Source organism: Aquarana catesbeiana, linkage group LG03 (genome assembly GCF_042186555.1).
Source record: "Aquarana catesbeiana isolate 2022-GZ linkage group LG03, ASM4218655v1, whole genome shotgun sequence".
NCBI lineage: Eukaryota > Metazoa > Chordata > Amphibia > Anura > Ranidae > Aquarana > Aquarana catesbeiana.
Window position 1 is genome coordinate 185,246,377 of NC_133326.1, and position 25,486 is coordinate 185,271,862.

The 25,486-nt window shown below is 45.5% G+C and overlaps 2 protein-coding genes across 4 annotated transcripts in view; one reads left to right on the forward strand and one right to left on the reverse strand.

Annotated features, from left to right (window-relative positions):
- Nucleotides 1–16,981, reverse strand: part of FBXL13 (F-box and leucine rich repeat protein 13) — a 276,722-nt gene extending 259,741 nt beyond the window's left edge. Inside the window, exons 1-2 of the mRNA XM_073619601.1 lie at nucleotides 16,765–16,981; nucleotides 8,432–8,535 (exon numbers count right to left, since the gene is read on the reverse strand). Of these exons, the coding sequence (XP_073475702.1) occupies nucleotides 8,432–8,535; nucleotides 16,765–16,839 (179 nt within the window). The 5' untranslated portion in view covers nucleotides 16,840–16,981. The remainder of the gene's footprint in view (nucleotides 1–8,431; nucleotides 8,536–16,764) is intronic.
- Nucleotides 16,982–17,200: 219 nt separating this feature from the next.
- Nucleotides 17,201–25,486, forward strand: part of ARMC10 (armadillo repeat containing 10) — a 32,639-nt gene continuing 24,353 nt past the window's right edge. Inside the window, exons 1-3 of one of the 3 annotated variants that reach the window (XM_073619606.1) lie at nucleotides 17,201–17,477; nucleotides 22,189–22,343; nucleotides 25,012–25,146. In XM_073619606.1, coding sequence (XP_073475707.1) covers nucleotides 17,282–17,477; nucleotides 22,189–22,343; nucleotides 25,012–25,146 — 486 coding nt within the window. In that variant the 5' untranslated portion in view covers nucleotides 17,201–17,281. Of the gene's footprint in view, nucleotides 17,484–22,188; nucleotides 22,344–25,011; nucleotides 25,147–25,486 lie in introns of all 3 variants that reach the window. The other 2 variants (XM_073619605.1, XM_073619607.1) reach the window with 2 other exon arrangements.

Genomic DNA, 25,486 nt, shown 5'->3' on the forward strand with positions numbered 1-25,486 from the left:
CTGAGCCCCCTTCCTGGAGTGAGCTCACCTTCCATGGTAACTGAAGTGTCCCCCCTCCCTCCCTTCTCTCTCCTGCCGCTACATTAATGTAGGGAACTCGGATTTAAGGGGTGCTCAGTGGACTCTGAAGTAAGGGAGGGATTTAGTGAGCAGTTCCCCTTTACACCAGAGTCCAAAGCATTCCCCCTTACTTCAGAGCCCCCCTTAAATCAGGATTCCCAGAGCACCCCTTACATTGAAGTTCCCCTTTACATTAGAATCCACAGAGATCCCCCTTACAGTGAAATTCTGCAGACTCTGATGTAAGGGGAACTGTGAGAACCCTGATTTATGGGGGGCTATGATGTAAGCGGGAACACTGTGGAGTCTGGAGTAAAGGGGAACTCTGATGTAAGGGGGCTCTGGGAACCATGATTAAAGGGGAATGCTGGGAACTATGATGTAAGTCGGGGTCTGGTTACCAGTCTGCAATGTTCCCCCCTTGCATCAGAGCCTCCTCCTTACATTAGAGTTCTCAGTGTTCGTTCTTAAACCAGAGGCCCCAGAATTCTCCCTTACATCAGAGTCTGCAGAGTCCCCTCTTACAAGGTAATGGAACTCTGTGGATTCAGATGTAAAGGGGAACTCTGCAAGTTCAGATGTAAAGGGGAACTCTGCAAGTTCAGATGTAAAGGGGAACTCTGCAAGTTCAGATGTAAAGGGGAACTCTGCAAGTTCAGATGTAAAGGGCAACTCTGCAGATTCAGATGTAAAGGGGAACTCTGCAGATTCAGATGTAAAGGGGAACTCTGCAGAACTCTGTGGATTGTGAGGTAAGGGTTAACTCTTGTGATTAAATCCATATGATTAGAAATGTTATTTATTCAAAAAATATATCCAAGAGGTTAGGATGGGGGCCTGCTGCAGGACATGTGAAAGGGTCCCACTGCAGGACCATAACAGAGGGCCCCATGATGGGATTAAAGGGCCCCAAGATTAGCGGGAAGGGCCCTGGGACCAGAGGTCAGGGGAGACCTTCATGGTTTCTTGCACCAGGGCCTTGAAGCTGCTAGTTACGCCTCTGGCAAGGTCCATTGAACTGTGAAAATAACAACAACAAAAAAAGTTAATAAATAGCAAATATGGTCCAGCCACCTGAGGTGAAAAATAGAAGGCAGGGCCTGACAGCGAAAGTGTTACAATAACAGCTTAAGAGTTGAGATAACTGGAAGTTTCTATGTCTATAAAGAGAAAATAAGTTGTTTGAGGTGGTGATAAAATAACACTTCACAAGATAAAATAATTATTGATGAGAAGATAGAGCTTTCAACAGATTCATGTTCAATTCACAGGAAAAATAAAGATTATACATCTTGTTGACATATATATTTGTGAACTGCACATTTTAGAAAATTATCATGAAATAAATAAGTAATGGAGTTATAATAACTCATCCATCTTAGCGACAAAGTCAGATGACGAAACACATTGGAGGCAGAGCCAGGGAATGGATCTCAGTGATGTTGTGTATGTGGGTCCCAAAGTGCTCTGACACCCACAGAGCTGGATTGAATACTCATTTGTCAGCAAACGCTATTACCTACTGTGGGACTTCACTACCCTGCTTGCATATGTCTCAGTGCCTCTGACCTTTTTTTCTTGTGAGTATATATGGTTGGACACTAATAAATGTTTTCAATGAAGCAAAATTACACTATGAGTTTTTTCCTTTGTGGGAGCCATCCATTCATCATCCACATTCCTGGAGCCCAGATTTGCTGCTGTGTGTGATCTATGCAGGATTGCCTCCATTCAGGGCTGGTGCAAGGATTTTTGATGCCATCAAATGCAGCCTCACCAGCGCCCATCAAATGCAGCCTCACCAGCGCCCATCAAATGCAGCCTCACCAGTGCCCATCAAACGCAGCCTGCCTCACCAGCGCCCATCAAACGCAGCCTGCCTCACGAGCGCCCATCAAACGCAGCCTGCCTCACCAGCGCCCATCAAACACAGCCTGCCTCACCAGCGCCCATCAAACGCAGCCTGCCTCACCAGCGCCCTTCAAACGCAGCCTGCCTCACCAGCGCCCATCAAACGCAGCCTGCCTCACCAGCGCCCATCAAACGCAGCCTGCCTCACCAGCGCCCATCAAACGCAGCCTGCCTCACCAGCGCCCATCAAATGCAGCCTGCCTCACCAGCGCCCATCAATGCAGTCTGCCTCACCAGCGCCCATCAAATGCAGCCTGCCTCATTAGCACCCATCAAATGCAGCCTGCCTCATTAGCACCCATCAATGCAGCCTACCAGTGTCCATCAATGAAGCCTACCAGTGTCCATCAATGAATGTTTGCTTGCTTACATTCATTCGGGAGTCAGGACACAGACACAGTCCTCCGATACTGCTGTGCCTCTGACACTATGTGTGAACGGAGCAGCAGATGCCTGCTGATGCTGAGACTTAGTTGCTTGCTGCAGAAAGAAGAGCGTAGAAAAACCAGTGGCCGGGCGCCCTAGGCAGCAGGGGCCCCTAGGCGGTTGCCTAGTTTGTCTAGTGGTAGCACCGGCCCTGCCTCCATTGCTTTCACTTAAAGGCTAAGTTCACCTTTTTAGGCAGAATTTCACTTTTCACAAATAATAGAAGCCTTTCCTAATGTCCTTTCTGCCCAAGCCATCCCAATGTGCTTATCTCTCACCTACCTAGTCCATAGCAGTTTTGAATCTTCACCTCTCTGTTCAAAATTGTTAAAAATGCTTTTGGAGACCTGACTTCCTGTATAATCATATGACCATCCAGGTAACCTCATATCCCATCATGCCATACTGCATCACAGAACAGGGTGTGCTTTACCACTTTGGATCACATCTCCCTCTTTACTATACCACTTATTTTTTAATTCACCCCCCTGTCCCCCCCTGTCCCCCCCCCCCCGCTTTCCTAATTCTTCTTTTAAGGTGGCCATACACATTACAATCTCCTTTGGATTTACCATCAGCTATGTTGTGCAAGCGCCTGCCTGATTTGATACAAATTGATTTGATTGTACAGGTGGCTCCTCCTGTTATAAATACATAGTTTTGGTAAATCTAAAGGAAATTGTACAGAGATTGTACAATCAGATTGCATAGTGTATGGCCAGCTTTATGTAAGTACATGGGAGGGAGTAGATGGAAACACTCAGCTGTAATTGTTCTTGTGTGAACAAACCAATTTCACTATTAGAGCACATATTTATCCAGAGAGAACATATTTTTTTGGTGCCTTTTTGCCATGCCGCACATAGGGCAGTCCAGTGATTTCAATGGGCTGCCCTACACACAACCTCTGCAGCAAAATAGCTTTTGGGGCAGTTTGGTGTGCTGTGGTTTGCAAATTTTTTACTGTGCCTTTAGTGAAGTTTCTTGCACATTTTCCCATGCAGCAAAATGTGCGTTCAATCCCACATTTGAGGTGATGTTAACAATTAATGGCACCAAAAGCATGACTAGTTCATTTTAGGTGTATAAAGGGGGCCATACACTATACAATCTGAATGTACAATCTCCTTTAGATTTACCAAAATTATCTAATAACAAGACACACCTATCTATTCAATCACTCTGTATCCAATCAGGCAGGCCCTTGTACTACATTGATGGTAGATCTAAAGGAGATTGTACTATGAGATTGTATAGTGTATGGTGAAGCTTTACAGACTTTTAGGACTCACTTCTCCCGTTTTCAGTGCTGTACCTCTGCTGCACATAGGCTGTTATGTGATCGCTCAGCTCCTGCAAACTCTGCCAAATGAACCATATATGCAGTCTAAGGTAGAAAACAATCTACCAGAAGAGGAAGATATTCTCTGTGTATTCAGGGAGAACTGTGCCCAATGGCTGCATATAAGTACAGAGGTACGTGGGAGCAATCTCCTGGAGGGGGAGGGCAGGTTCAGGGTGTGTGTTAACCACTAGCCGACCAGCCGCCGCAGTTATATAGCGGCAGGTTGGCTCGGCTGGGCAATTCGCCGTAGCTGTATGTCGCTCCTTTAAGACATGACAGCAGTCAGGCGTGTGTCTCCAGGGCCAATGCGCGTGCCCGGCAGGCGCGATGACTGCCAGGCACCCGCGATCGCTCATGACAGAGCGAGAACTGGGATCTGTGTGTGTAAACACACAAATCCCGGTTCTCTCAGGGGAGAGGAGAAAGATTGTGTGTTCATACTAAGTATGAACACCGATCTCTCTCCTCCCCTAGTCAGTGCCACCCCCCCTACATTTAGAACACACCTAGGGAAAACAGTTAACCCCTTGATCGCCCCCCTAGTGTTAACCCCTTCCCTGCCAATGACATTTATACAGTAAACAATGGGTATTTTTAGCTCTGTTCACTGTATAAATCAATGGTCCCAAAATAGTGTCAAAAGTGTCCGCCGCAATATCGCAGTCCTGATAAAAATTTCTGATCGCCGCCATTACTAGTAAAAAAATAAATAATAATAAAAATTACATAAATCTATCTCCTATTTTGTAGACGCTATAACTTTTGCGCAAACCAATCAATATACGCTTATTTTGATTTTTTTTTTTTTACCAAAAATATGTAGAAGAATACATATCGGCCTAAACTAAGGGAAAAAAAAATTGGGATATTTATTGTGGCAAAAACTACAAAATACTGTGTTAGTTCAAAATTGTCGCTCTTTTTTTGTTTATAGCGCAAAAAATTAAAACCGCAGAGGTAATGAAATTCCACCGGTAAAAAGCTCTATTTGTGGGGGAAAAAAAAGGACATAAATTTTGTTTGGGTACAACGTCGCATGACCGCGCAATTGTCAGTTAAAACGACGCAGAGCCAAATCGCAAAAAATGGCCTGGTCAGGAAGGGGGCAAATCCTTCCGGTGCTGAAGTGGTTAATGAGGTCAGCTGCTGAACTACTTCCTGCCTCTTACCAGTTTTTCCATCCCATGTCCATGGACTGAGCTATTGCCTGTTCTAGAATACGTAGAAAGCTTTTTCTTTTCTGTAACAGAGGTACAATAAGGGCTAAACAATAGGTCTCTTGCACATGAGTGTGGTCGAGCACAGAGTCTTCCTACACATCTAATTCTTGGCTTGTAGAAATAAGTGCACCACACCTTGCATTACATCCAGGACATTAAGGGTTGGTTTACACCAGAACACAGTGTGAGAAACCTGCACGTTTCCCGGACCATGTTCAAAATGCACTGCAGTTGCAATCTACAGCGGGTGTCGATGTTAAGTTAATGACGCTTAAAATGCAGGTGCGCTTGCCCACACTGAATGGCATGGTATAGAAGTAACATGCAATGTGGTTGCATTGTTTCCAAAAGTAGTGCATGCACAAAACAGAACAGCACAGAAGTGCATGTGAATCGTACAGGAATGCACAGCATGTTCCTGTGTGATTCCTGGTGTGAACCAGCTCTAATGTTATATTGGTGCATAGGAAAGCTGGAAGGTGAACTTAGCCTTTAAGCTGTTCATGCCATTCTTGAGATAAGACAGGCATTTTTTTTTTTTTTTTGGGGGGGGGTTAGTGTATTTCCCGAATAAAGGTGAAGGGAACACATTTGTTTAAGCTGGTGCTCTTTGTGGAGACTCACTGAGTGATTTATTTGGACACATATCAAGTAACATTCAAGTTTATAAGTTCATTTATTTGAACACAAAGGAAGGATATATCATTAGCTAAACATTTGGACACTTTGTTGTGATCATATACCGAATAACTGATTAAGCCCACGTTCACACCGGTGTGACTGAAAATTCCAAATCACATGACAAGTTGCACTCTATTACCAGCAATGGAACCGTTCATATAGCCACAACTTATGTCGCAGCGTTTATGAAAAAGGTTCCTGCACTACTTTTTACTTCTCTCTACTTTCACTTCTCGGACATTCCAAGACACAATGGGTGTGGATGACATTGCATACTCACAGATATATACTGATAAGGGGGCCCAGTGGGCATCAATGGTCCCCTAGTTATTCAACCAGTCTGGGCACGTCAATAACCTGGAGCAGTCAGCAGAAAATGCATTAAGCAGAGCATGCCCCTCAAAGTGGCTGTACATTGGAAAAACATTGTGAATAGGAGACAGTCAATCTCGCACATCTGCGCGGCATATGAGCTGAAGAACAAACACAAACTTTTTACCAATTTACACCCACAGAGCTGGATTGAATACTCATTTGTCAGCAAACGCTATTACCTACTGTGGGACTTCACTACCCTGCTTGCATATGTCTCAGTGCCTCTGACCTTTTTTTCTTGTGAGTATATATGGTTGGACACTAATAAATGTTTTCAATGAAGCAAAATTACACTATGAGTTTTTTCCTTTGTGGGAGCCATCCATTCATCATCCACATTCCTGGAGCCCAGATTTGCTGCTGTGTGTGATCTATGCAGGATTGCCTCCATTCAGGGCTGGTGCAAGGATTTTTGATGCCATCAAATGCAGCCTCACCAGCGCCCATCAAAGGCAGCCTCACCAGCGCCCATCAAATGCAGCCTCACCAGTGCCCATCAAGCTGAAGAACAAACACAAACTTTTTACCAATTTAATTGCGACTTGCATAGACTTCTGTTTAAGCAGAACTCTGGGCAGAAATGCTATTACATATTTGTACAGGTGCTTCCATATCTTTAAAAATACTTTTGGTCTTACAGTGCACATTTCTATTGCCTGTCAGATATCTAGCCTTCTTTGTTCAGTGAAGAGCCCTCTGTCCCCCTCATATTTTGTTCACAGGACCGGTGGCTGATATGCCCTCTATTTCCTCATCCACCGGTCTTGTACAATCCCCTCTGTAGTTTTTAGTAGAGGCAAGGTAATCACGCTGCTGCTCATTGTGGTGGGTGGACCCAGGAGACTCGGACTCCCAGTCTGATCCATCCACTGTGCTGTGTTTTTGGATGCTCTGGCCACTACACTCTTGGTCTGTCTCTCCTCCTATGAGGCAGACACTTCACTGGCAGATCAGGATGTATACGGCTCAGAGAAAGCGAACCTTATCACCAGTGCCGGGACAAGGTCATCTAGAGCCCAGGGTGAACATCCCATTCCCCACCCATGATGTATGGCCAATATGTGTCAACAAAGATCCCCCACCCCATAAAAATCAAGCATGCTTACCCCTAAGCATAAATTCATCCTCCTCCCAGCACAAATCCGCCCCCCCCCACTGAAATGTCCTCCTTCCCAGCACAAATCGTTGCCCCCCCCAGCTAAAATTCTCTCTCCACATATGCCCCAAGTACAAATCACCCCCCCCCCCCAAAAAAATGTCCCCCTCCTAGCATAAACCCCTCAAATCCTCTCTGAGCACAATTTCTCCCCCACCCCCATTTCAAATCTTCCCTCAGCAAAAATTCCCATTCCCCAATTACCCATCCTAGCACAAATCCTCCCTCCCCCTCCCAAAGTTCCCCTACTAGCACAAATACCCCCCAATCATCCATAATAGCACAACCCCCCCCCCCCCCCCAAAAAAAAATCCCCTTCTAGCACAAATCCCTTCCCCCTCTACCAAATCACCTTTTTTTTAGCACAAACCCCCAAATTCCCCCTCCTAGCACAAATCCTGTTCCCCGCCCCTCCCTCCAAATCCCTCCAAATCACCACTCCTACCACACCTCCCCAAATTTGCCTTCCTAGGAAGATTCTTACCCCCCCAATTTCCTCTGAACACAAATCCTCTCCCCCCAATCTCCTTGTGGTGCCCCCCCCACCTCACATGACACCACAGTGCCCAGGGCAGCCGCCCCTCCTGCCCATCCCTTGTCCCGGCCCTACTTATCACATCAGCTGCCCATATTATACTGTGGGGAAACAATGTGCAGTGTATGGACATAAAAAGAGAGCAAAGCAGGGCAAAGCGATGTTGGTGAGCACACTTCAAATCCATTATACACATGCTCACAGTCCCGCCGACACAGGCTCTATATCCCAGGGCATGCTGGGATGTGTAGTCTCAGTAAGCGGCGACGATCATTAACAGGAATTGACATTGCTGCTTCTGGGGCACCTCACCCCCGCACCCTTGGGACTGAGAAACTTTCAGAGCAGAACGATGACATCACAGCTTGAGTTTTGGACAAAATACACAGTTTTAAGCAATACAATGTCAGTATATTTGCCTAACTGACTGAAGTCACAAGCCACAATAAAATCGGCAGTGCAAATCGCACCGATGTGCGGCTTTGAAACTGCGCTGAAGTAGCGCGATTTCAAAGCCACACCGGTGTGAACCAGGGCTAACTGATGGCAGTATAAATGTTCGTTTTGTTTACAGTTTATGGTTGTGTTGTAGATGGATAATTTACATGTGTTAGATACAGTACATTGTATTTTTTACAGCACTGTGCTTTATGAGGAATCATGTTGTGAACTTCATATGTATGATGTTTCTTATAATGACTAAATGTAAATACATATAATACCATAGAAGAGCTTGATGACCCTTTTCCATGATTTCCTTAATCTTCAGTTCCAAAAATTGGAGAGGATTTTCAGGGCACATAATGCACAATCCACAGAGTAATGCCTGGAAACCGAACATAAAACCAAAATGTTAGCAAAGGTACAACAGCATTGATAGACTTACCCAGAACTGCAGTTTGGCTTATTTTATTTCATAGGCAGGAATATTTAGGTTGGGCGCCAAACATTGCTGTAGAAGAGTCAGATGTGGCACACACCCTACAAAACACCCGTCTCCATCTTTTTTCATTTTGTCCTCCAAAATCTACTTGCTGAAACTGGATAATGTATTTATGTGGGCGAGCTATCCATCCAGCCCGTATCATATCACTTGAGTATATATCACGGTACTTACAGAATCTCCACCAGTACATCCAGAACCCTTACACTTAGAATTGTTGCCAGGTCCTCCATTGGTGCTTACAGAATCCTTGCCAGGAATTCCAATGGTGCTTGCAAGTTCCCTGCCAGGACTTCCAGTGGTGCTTGCAGAATCCTTGCCAGGACTTACAGCATTACCAGAAAATACCCTAGGCATATCCTCTGACCAAAGGGTTATTTAACCACTTCAGCCCCGGAAGGATTTGCCCCCTTAATGACCAGGCCATTTTTTTGCGATACGGCACTGCATCGCTTTAACTGACAATTACGCATTTGTGCGACATTGTATCCAAACAAACATTTACGTCCTTTTTTCCCCACAAATAGAGCTTTCTTTTGGTGGTATTTGATCACTTCTGTGGTTTTTATTTTTTTGCGCTATAAACAAAGAGTGACAATTTTGAAAAAAAATATTAAAAAAAATATATATTTTTTTTACTTTTTGCTGTAATACATATCCAAAAAAATATATTAAAAAACAAAATGTATTCATCAGTTTAGGCCGATATATATATTCTTCTACATATTTTTGGTTGAAAACAAAAAAAAATCGCAATAGGCGTATATTGATTGGTTTGCGCAAAACTTATTGTGTCTACAAACTATGGGATAGATTTAGGGACTTTTTTTTTTTATTGTTTTTACTAGTAATGGCGGCGATCTGAGATTTTTAGCGGGACCGCGACATTGCTGCGGACAAATCTGACCCCAAATGCCACTTTTTGGGAACCAGTGACATTATTACATTGACCAGTGCTATAAAAAAAAAGCACTGATCAATGTAAAAATGACACTGGCATTGTAAATGTAAATGTCAATGTAAAAATCGCAATAGGCGTATATTGATTGGTTTGCGCAAAACGTATCGCGTCTACAAACTATGGGACAGATTTAGGGACTTTTTTTTTCTATTGTATTTACTAGTAATGGCGGTGATCTGCGATTTTTAGCGGGATTGCGACATTGCCGTGGACAAATCTGACCCCAAATGCCACTTTTTGGGGACCAGTGACATTATTACATTGACCAGTGCTATAAAAAAACAAAACACTGATCAATGTAAAAATGACACTGACAGAGAAGGGGTTAACAGCAGAGGGCTATCAAGGGGTTAAGTGTGTTCCCTCAGTGTGTTCTAACTGTAGGGGGGATGGGCTGGCCGGGATACGAATGACTGGGAACAGTAGATTTCTGCCATGTCATCTGTCAGAATGGGGATCAGCCTTGTTTACAAAGGCAGATCCCCATTCTGCCTTTGTACTAGGCGATCGCAGGTTGTCGGCGTACATTGAGTCCTCCCAAGTCCTATTGCGCCTGCTCAAGCTGCCATACAGCTACGCAGATTTGAGCAGCAGAGCTGACCTGCTGCTGTATAACGACTGCGGCTGGTCGGCTAGTGGTTAAAGTGATTGTAAAGGCTCATTTTTTTCCTATAAAAATAACAAACATGTTATACTTACCTTCTCTGTTGCAGTGGATTTGCATAAAGCAGCCCAGATCCTCCTCTTCTCAGGTCCCTCTTCAATGCTCCTGGCCCCTCCCTCCTGGTCAGTGCCCCCTTATACTTACCTGAACCCCATCGAGATCCAGCGCTGTGCATGAGAGCTACAGCTCTCCTGGCTTTGTCGCTCCTCCTTGGGCAGATCTATAGCAACGGGAGACATTTGGCTCACGCTCCTGTTAATCAACTCCAGTGATGAGGGAGCGGGGGCGCGGCCAATGGACATACAAGCAGGGCTCGAAAGCATGCCCACAGGAGTGCCCCCATGGGAATCGGTTTCCTATTGGGGAGCACCAGCAAGAGAAGAGGAGCCCCCCCATTTATGTCCTGAACAACGAATGTCCTATACTTAACCCCTCCACCCTTAAAGCCTAACTCTGGGCAATACAAGTCCTAGTTTTTTCAGGTTTCCTTTTTTCATTATATTCTGTGCCTACTTTCAATAAAATTGAAGTTTGTTGAGTCACATGGTATCTGTATCAAATGGATACAATACAGAATCAAATGTATCAAATTTTGGCACATGTTTCAAATGTAGCCTTTTTTAAATTATTTTGTAGACTTTCACTAATATTTTCTGGAGCCCAAGTACTGTATATCTATTTTAGTTTTTTGTTACTTGTTACTTGATAATAGATTTTAAGTGATAAATTAAAGGTGATGTTCTATACGTATTGCAGCCATGGTCCCAAACCCTTTTTTTTAAATTTAATATATATATTTTTTTATATATTTTATTTAAATATTGCATTATTTTATTTAAAGAATTGCACAATTCTTTATAAATGTTTCAATAGGGATATGGTGAGCAACAATCTAACACTGTGCCTACTCTATATTCATATAGCTATTTTTGATCAGTTTAGTGCCAATGCCGCCATATTACTCGGACCTATATGTTGCTGCCTAGTAAACTATGCACAGAGCTGATGAGTGGGGCAAAATCGCACAATTAGAATGGAATCTGACCTGTGAACAACAATGTAGCTGCAGTAGCCAGCTTTGTGCTGGAGCTCCTGAGAAGTGTGCAAAGCAGGCTGTACCACGGAGAACCCTAGGAGTCATTTCAACCATTTTAAATTAAATATGTCTACAACGGAAACCCTTAACATATTCATACCCGTAACTACCCTGACCCATATGCAAACTAATTTTTCTTTTCAATGAAGCACGAGGAGGTATCTACCTAGGCATCATGATACCCTCTTGTCGGATCTCTATTCTCTAAATTATTTCCTCTTACGGCCCAGTATTAGGAAAGATTTAGATGCCTAGGGTGGCCTGGACACCCTCCCTAAATTACTTTATTTCAGACATTCCCCATTACTGTTCCTAAACGCTTCTTTACCTCTTTGTGATCCATGTTGATCTGCTTTATCTGGCATTAAAGCCTTTCGCCCATTCGCTATACATTACTCACATTTCCCAAGCTCCAGGGAGGAGTGGGGTTGCCAGATTTTGCGCTTTACCACAAGGCGGCACTTTTTGCTTGGGTGCTGGAATGGTTTCCTCATCCCTTCACCAAGTCTTCCACTATGGTGGAACAAGACCTGTCAGCATCTGATCTACGGGCCCTTCTTTGGGCCATGGATGTGAACTACAGAGGCATTCTTCTTCTTCTCCCCCGACCGTTGCTGCTCTCCATCTCTGGTATAAGAGGGCTATGTCCTCAGTTCTGTCTACTGACCCTTCTCCGCTCATGTCGTTATTTGATCACCCAGCTTTGCCCCAGGGAATGGGTTCTTCTGCAGTGTGCCCGTTCGCGCATTCCTCTTGGTCTATAGATAATTCCTTTGTATGCTCCAACTCGGGTGCCCCTAATGTCCCTGAGGGACAGAGTAATTGTCTCACTGCACTCAGACTATCCACGTTCTGCTCTTCTCTATTCTCTTCCTCTCAGATTCATAGATGTTTTACTGGTTATAAACAGCTTTGCTCTCTCTCAGAAGCACCTAAACATCTACTCTCCTCTATCTACAAATTGTTACATGCCCTACTACACAATCAACTCCCACCTTACACCAGGAGGTGGTCCCTGGACTTTGGGAAGGAGCTTACTGTGGTTGACTGGCAAAAATTGTTTCATTTTACTCATAAATCCTCGATTTCTTGTTATACACGGGGAAAAAAATGTAAACTCCTATCCAGATGGTACAGGGAGCCACATTCCCTACACAAAAGTTTACCATTGCCCCCCCCCCCCCCCCCCCACCTGTTGGTGACGTGGATCGGCAGAGGGAACCACATTCGGTGGGATTATAATATGATTCAACCCTTTTTGGTCCCAGGTTTTCTCCATACACAAGGCCCTGTATAATCAATCCCTAAAACCTGCCCCAGAAATGGCGCTTCTCTCTATGCTCCCAGGCTCAGTTGCATCTCAGAAGCGTATTTTGCTGCATATTTTCCTGTCGGCAGCTAGACAACTGATCCCCTTATTCTGGAAAACGACCACTACCCCAAAACCCTAATCCAGCCCTCCCCCCCCGCTGTCCATGTGGGTTTGCACTGTAAATGACATCATGTGCATGGAAGTGATGTTGGCTTTAGCTATCGATACTTATACTTATACAAGTTTAAGGTTCTCTGGCTTATCTGGATAGATTTCCCTACTTCGGATTAATTGAAAAACATGTTACAAATTGGTAACTGAAATAACTATGTCCCTTTTATCACTCCCTCTAGACATACCCTGTCAGACTCGTCCGACCCCCCTACCCCCCTTTTTTTTCCCTTTCTTCTTCCTTCTCTTCCCGATGGTATTGGGATCTATCACCTTCTACTTTATTTTTTTTTTCAGAATCTACTTTTTTCCTTTCCCCTTCTCTTTCTTCTTCTTCTTCTAATTTATATTCTTGTCCTCTTCTCCTCCTGATATATTTGAAGGTCTGCACGCTCGGCCCTTGGTTTTCCCACATCTGATGCTTGGATTGTTTATGCTCTCTTTAGTCTGGTGTGCACACCTTTATCACTCAGTTGTATGTGATTTTGTTTTCTCTACTTTTGTTACATAAATTGTACAAATGTTGTATATAAGCTGGATAAGAGGATCGACCTCTATTGCTCTAATTGTATCTATTTTAGTTTTTTGTACAATAAAAATATATTTACCTCTAAACTGAGCAGATTTCAGTGCCCAGGAGGCACAGGCGGTGCGCACAGGCAACTGCCAGCAGCCTGTCAAAATCAATGACAAACTAAAATACAGTTCAGCTGGTGGTCTGGCCATTAACAGTTTAACAGGACAAGCTCTCCTGCAAATGTATCAGTTAATAGTGTTGAGACAAACCATTTAACACAGATAGGGGTGCTTACAATGGTCAGCTTTTATTAATTTATGTAAAACCTTTATCCCAAAAGGAAAAAAAACTGTTGCTGTAACTGCTGTTAGCTGGAATTCAGCTGCAATGTGTTATGCCCTGTACACACGGTCGGATTTTCCAACGGAAAAAGTGCGATCGGATTGTGTTGTCGGAAATTCTGACCGTGTGTGGGCTCCATCGGACTTTTTCCGTTGGAATTTCCGGCACACAAAGTTTGAGAGCTGGATATAAAATTTCCTGACAACAAAATCCGATCAGTTAAATTCCGATCGTGTGTACACAAATCCGACGCACAAAGTGCCACGCATGCTCAGAATAAATTAAGAGACGAAAGCTATTGGCTATTGCCCCGTTTATAGTCCCGACGTACGTGTTTTACGTCACCGCGTTCAGAACGATCGGATTTTCCGACAACTTTGTGTGACCGTGTGTATGCAAGACAAGTTTGAGCCAACATCCGTCGGAAAAAATCCATGGATTTTGTTGTCGGAATGTCCGATCAATGTCCGACCGTAAGTACAGGGCATTTAGTCAAGTTCATCTAAATCTGCTAGACCATCTAACCACTCCCCTCCCCCGGGACTGACAATGCTGCTGACCAAGGTGCCCCTGTGCTCCATCATCCAGAGTGGGGGCTCTTTAATACAGGAGGTGTGTTACTGGCTAGATCATCAGGTGAAAACAGAGGGGAAAAGCCTACAAAATAAAACTAATGCATCCGCCACATGTAAGGATTAGTAAACTGCAATATATTACATTTTTTGTTTTGGGTTTAATACTGCTTTAAGTGGGGTACACACTATAAGAAAATCGTGCCAAAGTTCCTTCAAATTTTTTTAGATCTTTCACAGCAAATCAGAACCAATGAAAGAAAATTCGTACACAAATGCTTATGAATATTCTCCGACGACAAAGGCTTTTTTTTGTTGTGCATTGTTTCTGATCATGCGCAGTGTTTCTTTTCTGAATTTTCTTGTATGAAAATCGTACAAAAACGGTACACAATAAACGAAAATCGCTGGTTCTGTTCCCGTAGGAGAAAAATTTTGGAGTTCGTCCCTTAAGGAATTTTCGTACGAAAATTCGGAATCAGCTGTCGAAAGTTGTGTACACACTATATGAAAATTGGACGAAAATTCTTTGGATGAAAGTGTTTGCCCGATTTTCTTATAGTGTGTACCAGCCTTTTGGGTGTATATGAGAAGAAGAAAAAGTTTTTTTTTGCTGTTGTCTCCCAAATAGAGGTGGAGCCTGCAGCGGACTCTCAGTGGTTTACGCCAACATCATACTCTGCAGACAGCGTGGCTCCTCTACATCTCAGTCACTGTGGAGAGCTGGAGAGGGGCATGGCAGCTGAATGTGACTATGGGACTATAGACGCAGCGTCCTGTACTCCCAAGTCAGGAGAAGAGATATAAACTGACCATGCTCAGACAGATATGTCTCCTTGCCTAGCATGGTCAGTTTGAAGCAGCATCCAAGGGAAACCAGCAGGATCTCGCACAGACAGGAGAGGGGATCTGATCTGCTCCTCCTCCTCCCGTCCCTCTCCTCCTGTGTCTCCCCCTCCCACACTCCAATCCCAGCAGTGGTGTGCCTTGGAAAAGGGGATATATGGGCAGGATGTTTGAATCCCAGCAGTCAGCAGATGTGCAGCATCTAGGTACAGACTATCAATGCCCCATCCTGGGTGAGTGAGCTAACCATCCATCCAGTCTGTGAGTAAAGTCTCCCCCCCCCCCCTTCTCTTTCCTGCCTCCCAGTACACTAATTTAAGGGGGACTCAGATGTAAGGGGTGATCTGCGGGCTGTGATGTATGGGGGAGGGGGGCTTTTGTGTGCAGAGACCCCCTTACATCAGAGTTCCCCTTTACACCGGAGTATACAGCATTTCCCTTTACATCACAGACCCCCCCCCCCCCCCCCTTTGAATAAGGGTTTCCAGACCACCCCTTACATCAGAGTTCCCTTTTACATTAGAGTCCACAGACATACCTCTAATGCCCCGTACACACGGTCGGACTTTGTTCGGACATTCCAACAACAAAATCCATGTTTTTTTTCCGACGGATGTTGGCTCAAACTTGTCTTGCATACACACGGTCACACAAAGTTGTCGAAAAATCCGATCGTTCTAAATGCGGTGACGTAAAACAAGTACGTTGGGACTATAAATGGGGCAGTGGCCAATAGCTTTCATCTCTTTATTTATTCTGAGCATGCATGGCACTTTGTCCGTCGGATTTGTGTACACACGATCGGAATTTCCGACAATGGATTTTGTTGTCGGAAAATTTTATATCCTGCTCTCAAACTTTGTGTGTCGGAAAATCCGATGGAAAATGTGTGATGGAGCCCACACACGGTGGGAATTTCCGACAACAAGGTCCTATCACACATTTTACGTCGGAAAATCCAACCGTGTGTACGGGGCATTATAGTGTAAGTGGAAGTTCTGCAGACTCAGATGTAAGGGGGAACTCTGCAGGTTCAGATGTAAAGGGGAACTCTGCAGGTTCAGATGTAAGGGGGAACTCTTGAGTTTAAATCCATATTTAGAAATGTTATGTATTTTGCATACTACAAAAAAAAATTGCTGTGCGCTGCTAAAGTGTTTGGCTTGAAGAAAAGGTGGCAACCGTACCCAAGATGGCAGGAAAGGGGCACTCTGCAGAACATGTGAAAGGGTCTCACTGTAGGACCGTAATAAAGGGCCCCTGGGCTCGGAGGGGGTCAGGGGGGCCCTTCATGGTTTCTTGCACCGGGGCCCTGAAGGTTCTAGTTACGCCTCTGATAGAAGGTATATGTATAATATATATAATAACACACATATACAGGACTTCATATTTGCTGATCATATAGACTGATTGGAGCACAGACAGCTCAGAGTTCGGATGTCATAGGATCGGAGGTAGGATCTCCTATTAAATTGCAGATAAAGCAGGTCTCACACAGCCTTGATCTTATCACAGAATTCCGATAGACATGAGCCCCAGGAATGGTGCCTGTTGTCCCGGGGGTGTCAGTCACACCCCTCTGTCCCGGAATGGAAGTTCCAGGCAGTGCAGTGATTGCGGACACGGGTTACCTCGTAGATCTGGGGCAGGCTGTGCTGCCTGATGTAGCTCCGGAGCGGGCCGCCTGCATTCCGCAAAGAAGCCATGATCCCAGTGTTGGGTCCGACCGATCGCTGCCTGCACTTCGGGGAGTAGCGTCCCCTCCGCTTGTCTCCTAGAAACAAGCCTGCGAAAAGTCTCCGCCTCCACAGCCATTCCTACACCCTGTCTGTGCTCAAACAGACACGCCCACTCTTAGAACACAGCCGACAAGAAGTCTCCGCCTCCTACTCATCAGCTCCTCCCACACCCAGTCTGTAATTGAACGACCACGCCCACTTCTAGAAATATGCCCACCACAAGTCACCGCCTCCTCTTCAATAGCCCCTCCCACACCCTTTCTGTTCTAGTACCTGCACGCCCACTTCTAGATATACGCCCATCAGAAGTCTCCGCTTTCTCCTCAGTTGCCCCTCCCACACCCAGTCTGTTCGCTACGGGCACGCCCACCCTGGTCGCACGCTGTACCCCGGAAGTTGTAGAGGAGAGATGGAACGCAGAGTGTTAGCGGCTGGGAGTGTGACCAGGGGCCTCCTCGGGCTGGCTGTGGGGGCTGGGCTGTGTTACTGTGCCTACAGAGTCCTGGCCAGTAAGGAGAAGAAGAAGAAGAAGAAGCATGTGACAGGAGGAAGGTTACAGGAGAAAGTGTCCAATATGACTGTAGTGCAGAGAGTTCAGTCAGGAGGTACAGGTACTGTGTTCATTGTGAACTACAAAACACATCCCTCATTTCTGCTGGGCTCAGGGCTCTCTGCAGAGCATGTGATGGTGTCTGTATATGTGGGGGGAGGGGAGGGATTTAGTGTACTGGAGATGACATTATGCTGGACTTTTCATCTGAATCCTATTGAATGAGACTACATTCCCAGCAGACTCCCCATTTATTTACAGGAGGAATGATGTGGAAGTAGTAGCACCAGCAGTCATGTATTGCACTGTGTATAAGGTGCGCCCTCTGGTGGTGGATGTTGTGTAGGGGCAGTGCCATGCATCACTTAGCCCCTGTGTGCCCAGAGCCTATAGACAGAGAATGCTGAAGCACTGGTAAGACCAACTCCCCCCCCCCCCCCCTTTTTTTTTTTGGATAAATTACCTCAAAGGAAAGGCCAAATTTCAGTAAACACAACTAAAGTGAGTCTTAGTGCCGGTTCACACTACCGCGACTTGGGATCCGACTTGTCAGACCTCAAGTCGCCCCAAGTCGCTTGACATCTGAAAGTCCATGTAAGTGAATGAGAGCCGTCTATATGTACGCTACTGAAGTCGCTCCGACTTCAGAAAAGGTCCCTGTACTACTTCAAGGCGACTTGTAGGCGACTTGTACCCATTGATTTCAATGGAAGTCGCCTACAAGTCGGATCGTGGTCTATAGTGAAGCGACTTCACAGGAAGAGAAGATGTTTTTTTCAAGCAAACCCCTCCCTCCCCCAGAGCGGATTGTAGTTTGATTGGCCACTGGAAAGTCGCCTGTCTTGGAGGCGACTTGAAGTCGCCTTGTAAGTCGCCCCAAGTCACGCTGAAGTCGCGCTGAAGTCGCCTTGCTAAGTCGCGCTGTAAGTCGTGTTGCCCCTGTGTGAACCAGCGCTTAGGGCAAACAAACGCAAAATAAAAAAGACGAGGCTGCACCGAGTAAATAGATACCCAACACGTCAAACCTTAAATGTGCGTGCGCCTGTGAAATGGCGTCGTACTCTATAATTTCTATAGGCGATGCCTCCAAAGCCTATAGACCATCAGTTTAGTGTTCCCGGAGGAGGTCTTGTGCTGGAATTATTGATTTTACTCTAGCGTGCATGGTGATTTGTAACGTGTATTATAATCAATGTTTTCATGCGTAGGTGCCCCAATTTATATATTATTATTTTTTTTTTATTTATTTATTTTTATCAGATAGGTGACAAAAAGTCCTAACTGAATGTGTTGCAATGCAGATAGTATTGCAATACATCCCTTCCCTGCTAGCTGGGGAAAGTGACAGGTGACGTCCTAGACGAATCACAGCAAGAAGGGGAGCAAAGAAAATGTGTGTCTTTTTTATTTTCTCCCCTCCACCCACCGTCACCTGCCATGTCGGTCCAGGGCCTGCAGATGGGCAAGCGGTGCCCAGAATACATGTCAGGGGGGCAACAGTACCAGGGGTGTATGGAAGCAATTAGGCGGCAGCGCAGCCATCTGAATGCTTCCAGCTGACAGGCAGGAGTCAGCCTATCTGTTTTACACACAATCCTGGTGGCTGCAGCCACTGGATTGGGTGTGAAACCACCTGCTATGTACAGACCTGGCACCGAAAAGGTTGTTAAAGGCAAACCTCATACAGACAGGCGCCCCTACAGGAAGGGCACTTGTAGGTACATGTCTATAGTGCCTAGTAGGAAATCCGGCCATGTATGTGCCCAGTCCTGATGCTATGGGATGGACGCTGTACAACGTGGATGTATGCCGAGGACACAGAATACCTACCACCCTAAATGCGTGATCCACTTGGTACATCGTCCAGCCCCAGTATATTTCAGGCTGTCATAGGCTTTGATAGGCGGCAGGCAGTAGGGCTGGACCCTGTACCAGCGCTGTATCCTGGCCTAGGGCAGCACTTTGCATGGAGGGCAGCACGGAAAGAGTCCCCGCCGGCTTGCGCTACACTATTAGTGCAGCGCCAGTCTAATGAGGAGGAATGGGCTGAGAGGCAAATTAGTCTAGCGCCCACATAAAGCAGCCACACCGCTTCCGGTATGTGGGCGGCTGGCATTCTGCAACTGTTTTGACTGTCCTATCATGATGGACCACAAACCTTCCTCATTGTGCTATGTTTTCTGCTGCACCATTGGCATGGTTATATCTTCTTAGTCCTCTCCATAAAATTATCAGAAATTTGTGCTTAAAGTAGAACTATAGGCAACACTTTTTTTTCCCCATTTGGATAGAGTAAGGGAGGGTTATAGCCTATGTCCCGCTGCAGAGATTTCCCTTCACTTCCTGTCTCATAGCCAAACAGAAAGTGAGAGGAAATCTATGCAAATTAAGGGAATCCATTTGCCCCCCCAGCTCTCAGAACTAGTGTCCCCACTCGAAAATTTCAGAGCAAGTCTTAAAAAGCAAGGGGTGTGGCCTTGACAGGAAGGGGTGGGTCATATTTTAATTAGGGGGTACACGAGTTTAGTCAGGCCTAGGGCAGCACAAAACCTAAATGCACTACTGCCCTGTACCTCTACCTCCCACTTGCATGACAACTCCAGAATTGGCCACCCAGGGACTAAACACTGTGTGCGCGAGACCTTTGAGTAGAACTGAAGACAACTTTTTTTTTTTTTTCTTCATTTTTGGCTAGAGTAAAAGAGGGTTATAACCCACCAATTATTTATTTTTTTTCTTTGGCATCTGTGTCCCATTGGGGAGATTTTATTTTGCATCCCGGAGGTACAGGGGTTGGACAAAATTATGCAAACCCCACATGATTTTCAAATCTCCCTCTGGTGACTGGCAAAGACCCCCCCCCCCCCCCGCTTAAATAGGGGTCCTGGGAATTTCTGGAATGTTCTGGGGGGGTCAGTTGACCTTAAATGACCTATCCCAGAGGACCCCTCCCAACCCCCCCCCCCCCCCCCCCAGTGAAATCATTCAGTGGGTGGCTTGAAACTCCGCCACAGTCCCATGAGGGAAAGGGGGGGGGCCTTAAAACAGGCTTACCCCCACCCTCCCACTTTCCTCACATTCTTTTGCTTGGGTGAGGTGATGAGACACCTAGCTAACAAGTGGGAAGCCTCACTTTTTTGTAATTTGCTGCGTGTGCTGCTAGTAATACAGAGTCATGTATGACCAATAGTAATGATCAGAAGGGGAGGGTGGTGCGATATCCATCAATGGAAGACTAATATAGTCTAATGAATCAAGCTTTGCACTGTTTCCGAACTGCCAGCTGTGTTTACATGCCACGAACACCATCCCAAGCTTACGACCAGGACTGTCTTGTGCCAACAGTAATGCGGCACAATCATGGTTTGGGCAGCCATATCTTGGTATTCTGCAGGCCCCATCATCCCCTTGAAAGGTGAATCACTGCCAGTGACTATGTACAACCTCGGGCTGATCATGTGCACCCCATGGTGCAGACATTGTTTCCCGAAGACAGCACCATTCACTAGGACCATAATGTTCCCACTCACAAAGCTGGTGTCGTCAAATCGTGAATTGACGAGCATGCAGACGAAGTCTTACACCTTCCATCTGGGCGCTGCAGTCTAACCTCAATATTGAAGGACCAAGGTTTGGGCTTGTTTTCCACCTCCAGAATCGCTGTAATGATTAAGCACAAGATGTATGTGTGAAACGCGTCTACGTGACCGCAGTTTGGTGTCTTTGGTGTTCTTTCTGAAGCAAATAAAAGGCAATTGGAAGTTCTGGATGTGCAGCCATTTCTTTCTTTCCAAGTTTCCCACGGAGGCGGGCCGGGGCTAGCACTCTGCAAGATACTCCAATCAGCCTCATCTTTATACACCTGGGAGCAGTGGTTCTTTTTCTTGTATGCAGAAGCGCTGTCATGGGAATAATTTTTACATGAAGAGTGGCATCAGATTCAATTATCCACCTTCCAAGACTTATATTTGTCAACTCCCAGGAGGATTCAGGCCGTCTTGGATGCCAAATCCGGTCCAACACCACAATGGGTAACAATTTTGTTTTTAGCTGGTGTCTCCATATTTTTGTCCAACCCCTGTATATCAGGAAGTGAGAGGAAATCCCTGGTTGTCACCAGAACTAGTGTCCCCATTGGAAGATTTCCTCTATTCGTGTCTTGGTGATCACTCAAATTTTGTGTTTTCTTTTACTTTCGATGACAGTGGTCACCAGGACAAATAAAGAGGGTGAATCTCCCTTACAATGACACAGCAACAAAAACCTGATGGTTTTTTTTTTCCTAACTAGTAAATGAGTGTAATTTTGTACAGCACAGGTGCAAATTGAGATGCATGAGTCTTATCTGGCACATGCGCAGTATGGTAATGAGCTCTTGCCATTTAGATACAAGATTTCCCTGAAGGCAATAGTGACATTGCTCTCCCAGGGAGGCATCTCTGTGGCTGGAGCAATGTCACCACTGCCTTCAGAGAAACCAGGAAGTGGAAAACAAAATGGTTAACTAAACCAAAAAGCTGGCAATTTCATATCAGCATCTGGAGATGCTTGCTGATGTGAGTTTTAGGGAAAAGCCATCTTTAAAACAGTGATTTCCTATGATCATGTGCACCATCTAGTGCCCATAATGTGGTATTTTTTCTGATTAAAGTAATTCAGGAAAAAATACTTCATTATGGCCACTAGATGAAAAAACCTGGTCAGAATTCATCGTGTGTGTCACAGTTGTCCATTAATGTTGTTTTTTGTTTTTTTCTTTTTAACAGTCCAGATAGAAAACATCCCTACATCAGCAAGTAACTTGGAACCACACCATCTGAAAGCACTCCTTGAAATGCTTGACAGCAACACTAATGATTCTTCAGTTCAAGAGCAGGCCTTAGTTACACTCTGTAACAGTGCAGCTTTTTCAACTAATCATGTAAGTCAAAGAAGCTGTCCAGTCTGTAAAATAGCCATGTGACTCTTTTGACCAGAACATTAGGGCCCCTTTCACATGGGAGCCTTCTGCTTTGATCAGCAGGGAATCTGTCTGCTTATCAGGGCAGATGACAGGTCCGTGTCCACTCAGTTTATGCAGAGCAGACACGGACAGAGTCCACTCTGCTCTATGGACGGCTGCCCCGCGATCCGCCTACATGGAGAAGAACAGATCCCCTTCCTGTTTTTAGCGGACCCGATCAGAGGTAGATGGGTGTAAACAGACACAAGTCCATTTACACCTGCCAGTCCATAGGGGTGAATGGACCGTCCGATCCGGTCCGCAGACTCAAAGATTACATGGCCATGTGTAGATATTGTTGATATTGTTGAACAACACTCATATTAGTACACAATTACTTTTGGTATTGAACACATTTCAAGTGACTGAGCAATTTGGAATTTTTTGATCTATTTTCTTTAGTTTTTTTATTTAAAGGATTTGGCGAGATTTAAAAAAAAGAGACAAATACATATTATCAGGCATGAAATAAATATTTTACATAGACAAAGCATAGGTCTATTATGTGCTAACTATGAAATCTATAGTTATAGGACATGTTATTGTTCAAACCATCCTGAACATACAGAAGACTATCAATCCATCAAACCATCATGTAGAATTTAATTTTTTTCTTACTATCTCTACCAGCCCCGCTGGCTGTCAAAATGCCTGAACACGAGCTGCATCTGATTGTATGCAGCTCCTGTATAGCCAAAATTTTCCATTGGGCTCCTTTTGAATAATTGACATTTATTGAATAGATCGGGGATGGCAGGTTCACCCACAGAGTGAATTTTAGCCGGTTCCTTGAGCTCGTCAAAATTCACACAGTGTATAGAGGGTTTTAGTTGCCTTTAGCCTTGCTGTGTTTTTCCATAAACTGAGGCTATTTGTACTATTGGACTTTAGTTAGCCTTAGAGCCTGGCACCCTGTACAGTCCTGTGAAAGACCTGTATTTTGGGAAAAGCTTATTGTGTGGCATTGGGCTAATGAAAAGCACCAGGAGAAAATGGTACTAAAAGTGAATTAAACTTTCAATGAGTTATGCTTTAGATCAGGGGGTCTCCAAATTTTGTAAACAAAGGGCCAGTTTACTGTCCCTCAGACTTAAAGAGGGGTGCACTGTGGCCATTGGGAGAAGAAAAGGTCCCAATGTCAGTGGGGAAAAAACAATGCCACATTGTTGGTGTCAGTGGGAGGAATAGTGCCCCATCGTTGGTGTCGGTGGGAGGAATTAGTGCCCCATCGTTGGTGTCGGTGGGAGGAATTAGTGCCCCATCGTTGGTGTCGGTGGGAGGAATTAGTGCCCCATCGTTGGTGTCGGTGGGAGGAATTAGTGCCCCATCGTTGGTGTCGGTGGGAGGAATTAGTGCCCCATCGTTGGTGTCGGTGGGAGGAATTAGTGCCCCATCGTTGGTGTCGGTGGGAGGAATTAGTGCCCCATCGTTGGTGTCGGTGGGAGGAATTGGTGCCCCATCGTTGGTGTCGGTGGGAGGAATTGGTGCCCCATCGTTGGTGTCGGTGGGAGGAATTGGTGCCCCATCGTTGGTGTCGGTGGGAGGAATTGGTGCCCCATCGTTGGTGTCGGTGGGAGGAATTGGTGCCCCATCGTTGGTGTCGGTGGGAGGAATTGGTGCCCCATCGTTGGTGTCGGTGGGAGGAATTGGTGCCCCATCGTTGGTGTCGGTGGGAGGAATTGGTGCCCCATCGTTGGTGTCGGTGGGAGGAATTGGTGCCCCATCGTTGGTGTCGGTGGGAGGAATTGGTGCCCCATCGTTGGTGTCGGTGGGAGGAATTGGTGCCCCATCGTTGGTGTCGGTGGGAGGAATTGGTGCCCCATCGTTGGTGTCGGTGGGAGGAATTGGGGCCCATCGTTGGTGTCGGTGGGAGGAATTGGGGCCCCATCGTTGGTGTCGGTGGGAGGAATTGGTGCCCCATCGTTGGTGTCGGTGGGAGGAATTGGTGCCCCATCGTTGGTGTCGGTGAGAGGAATTGGTGCCCCATCGTTGGTGTCGGTGGGAGGAATTGGTGCCCCATCGTTGGTGTCGGTGGGAGGAATTGGTGCCCCATCGTTGGTGTCGGTGGGAGGAATTGGTGCCCCATCGTTGGTGTCGGTGGGAGGAATTGGTGCCCCATCGTTGGTGTCGGTGGGAGAAATTGGTGCCCCATCGTTGGTGTCGGTGGGAGAAATTGGTGCCCCATCGTTGGTGTCGGTGGGAGAAATTGGTGCCCCATCGTTGGTGTCGGTGGGAGAAATTGGTGCCCCATCGTTGGTGTCGGTGGGAGAAATTGGTGCTCCATCGTTGGTGTCGGTGGGAAGAATATGTGCCCCATCATTGGTATCAGGTGGGGGGGGAGGAATGGTGCCCCATCATTGGGGGGGGAATAGTGCCCCAAGGACTAGATAAAAGCAAGCAAAGAGCCGCAGTTTTGAGACCCCTAGTTTAGATTGTTGCCATATCTTTTTAAATGTTCATATAAGTTTCCAGGAGAAAACAATGTAGACTACACACTCATCTCTCTCTCTCTATTATCTCTATCTCGTTAATGTGTTAAAGTTGTGTTTTGTTTTTTTTGTTTTTTGTTTTTTTTTTTTTTTTCTAGGATATAATTCGAAATTTCAATGGCATTAAGATAATCGGAAGATTCCTTTTGCATCCAAGTCCAAAAATAAAGACAAAAGCATTGAATGCACTCAACAATTTAAGTATGAACTTGCAAAATCAGGAACAGATAAAGGTGACATACTTTACTCAGGTTTACCCTTCCTTATTAATGTTTGGTGATTCAAACATCCATTTTCATCTAAAATGTCATGATTGCTGTAATCGTATAGCTGATTTTGGTAATCTAATGCTCTGTACACAGGACCGGTTTTGCCATCAGAATAAACTCTGAAGGTTTTTCCGACGGAATTCCACTCAAGTTGTCTTGCATACACACGGTCACACCAAAGTCCGACCGTCAAGAACACGGTGACGTAAGACAGGACTAGAAAACTGAAGTTCAATAGCATGTAGCCTATAGCTTCCATCTTGTACCTGCTTCAGAGCATGCGTCGTTTTTGGTGCGTCAGAAC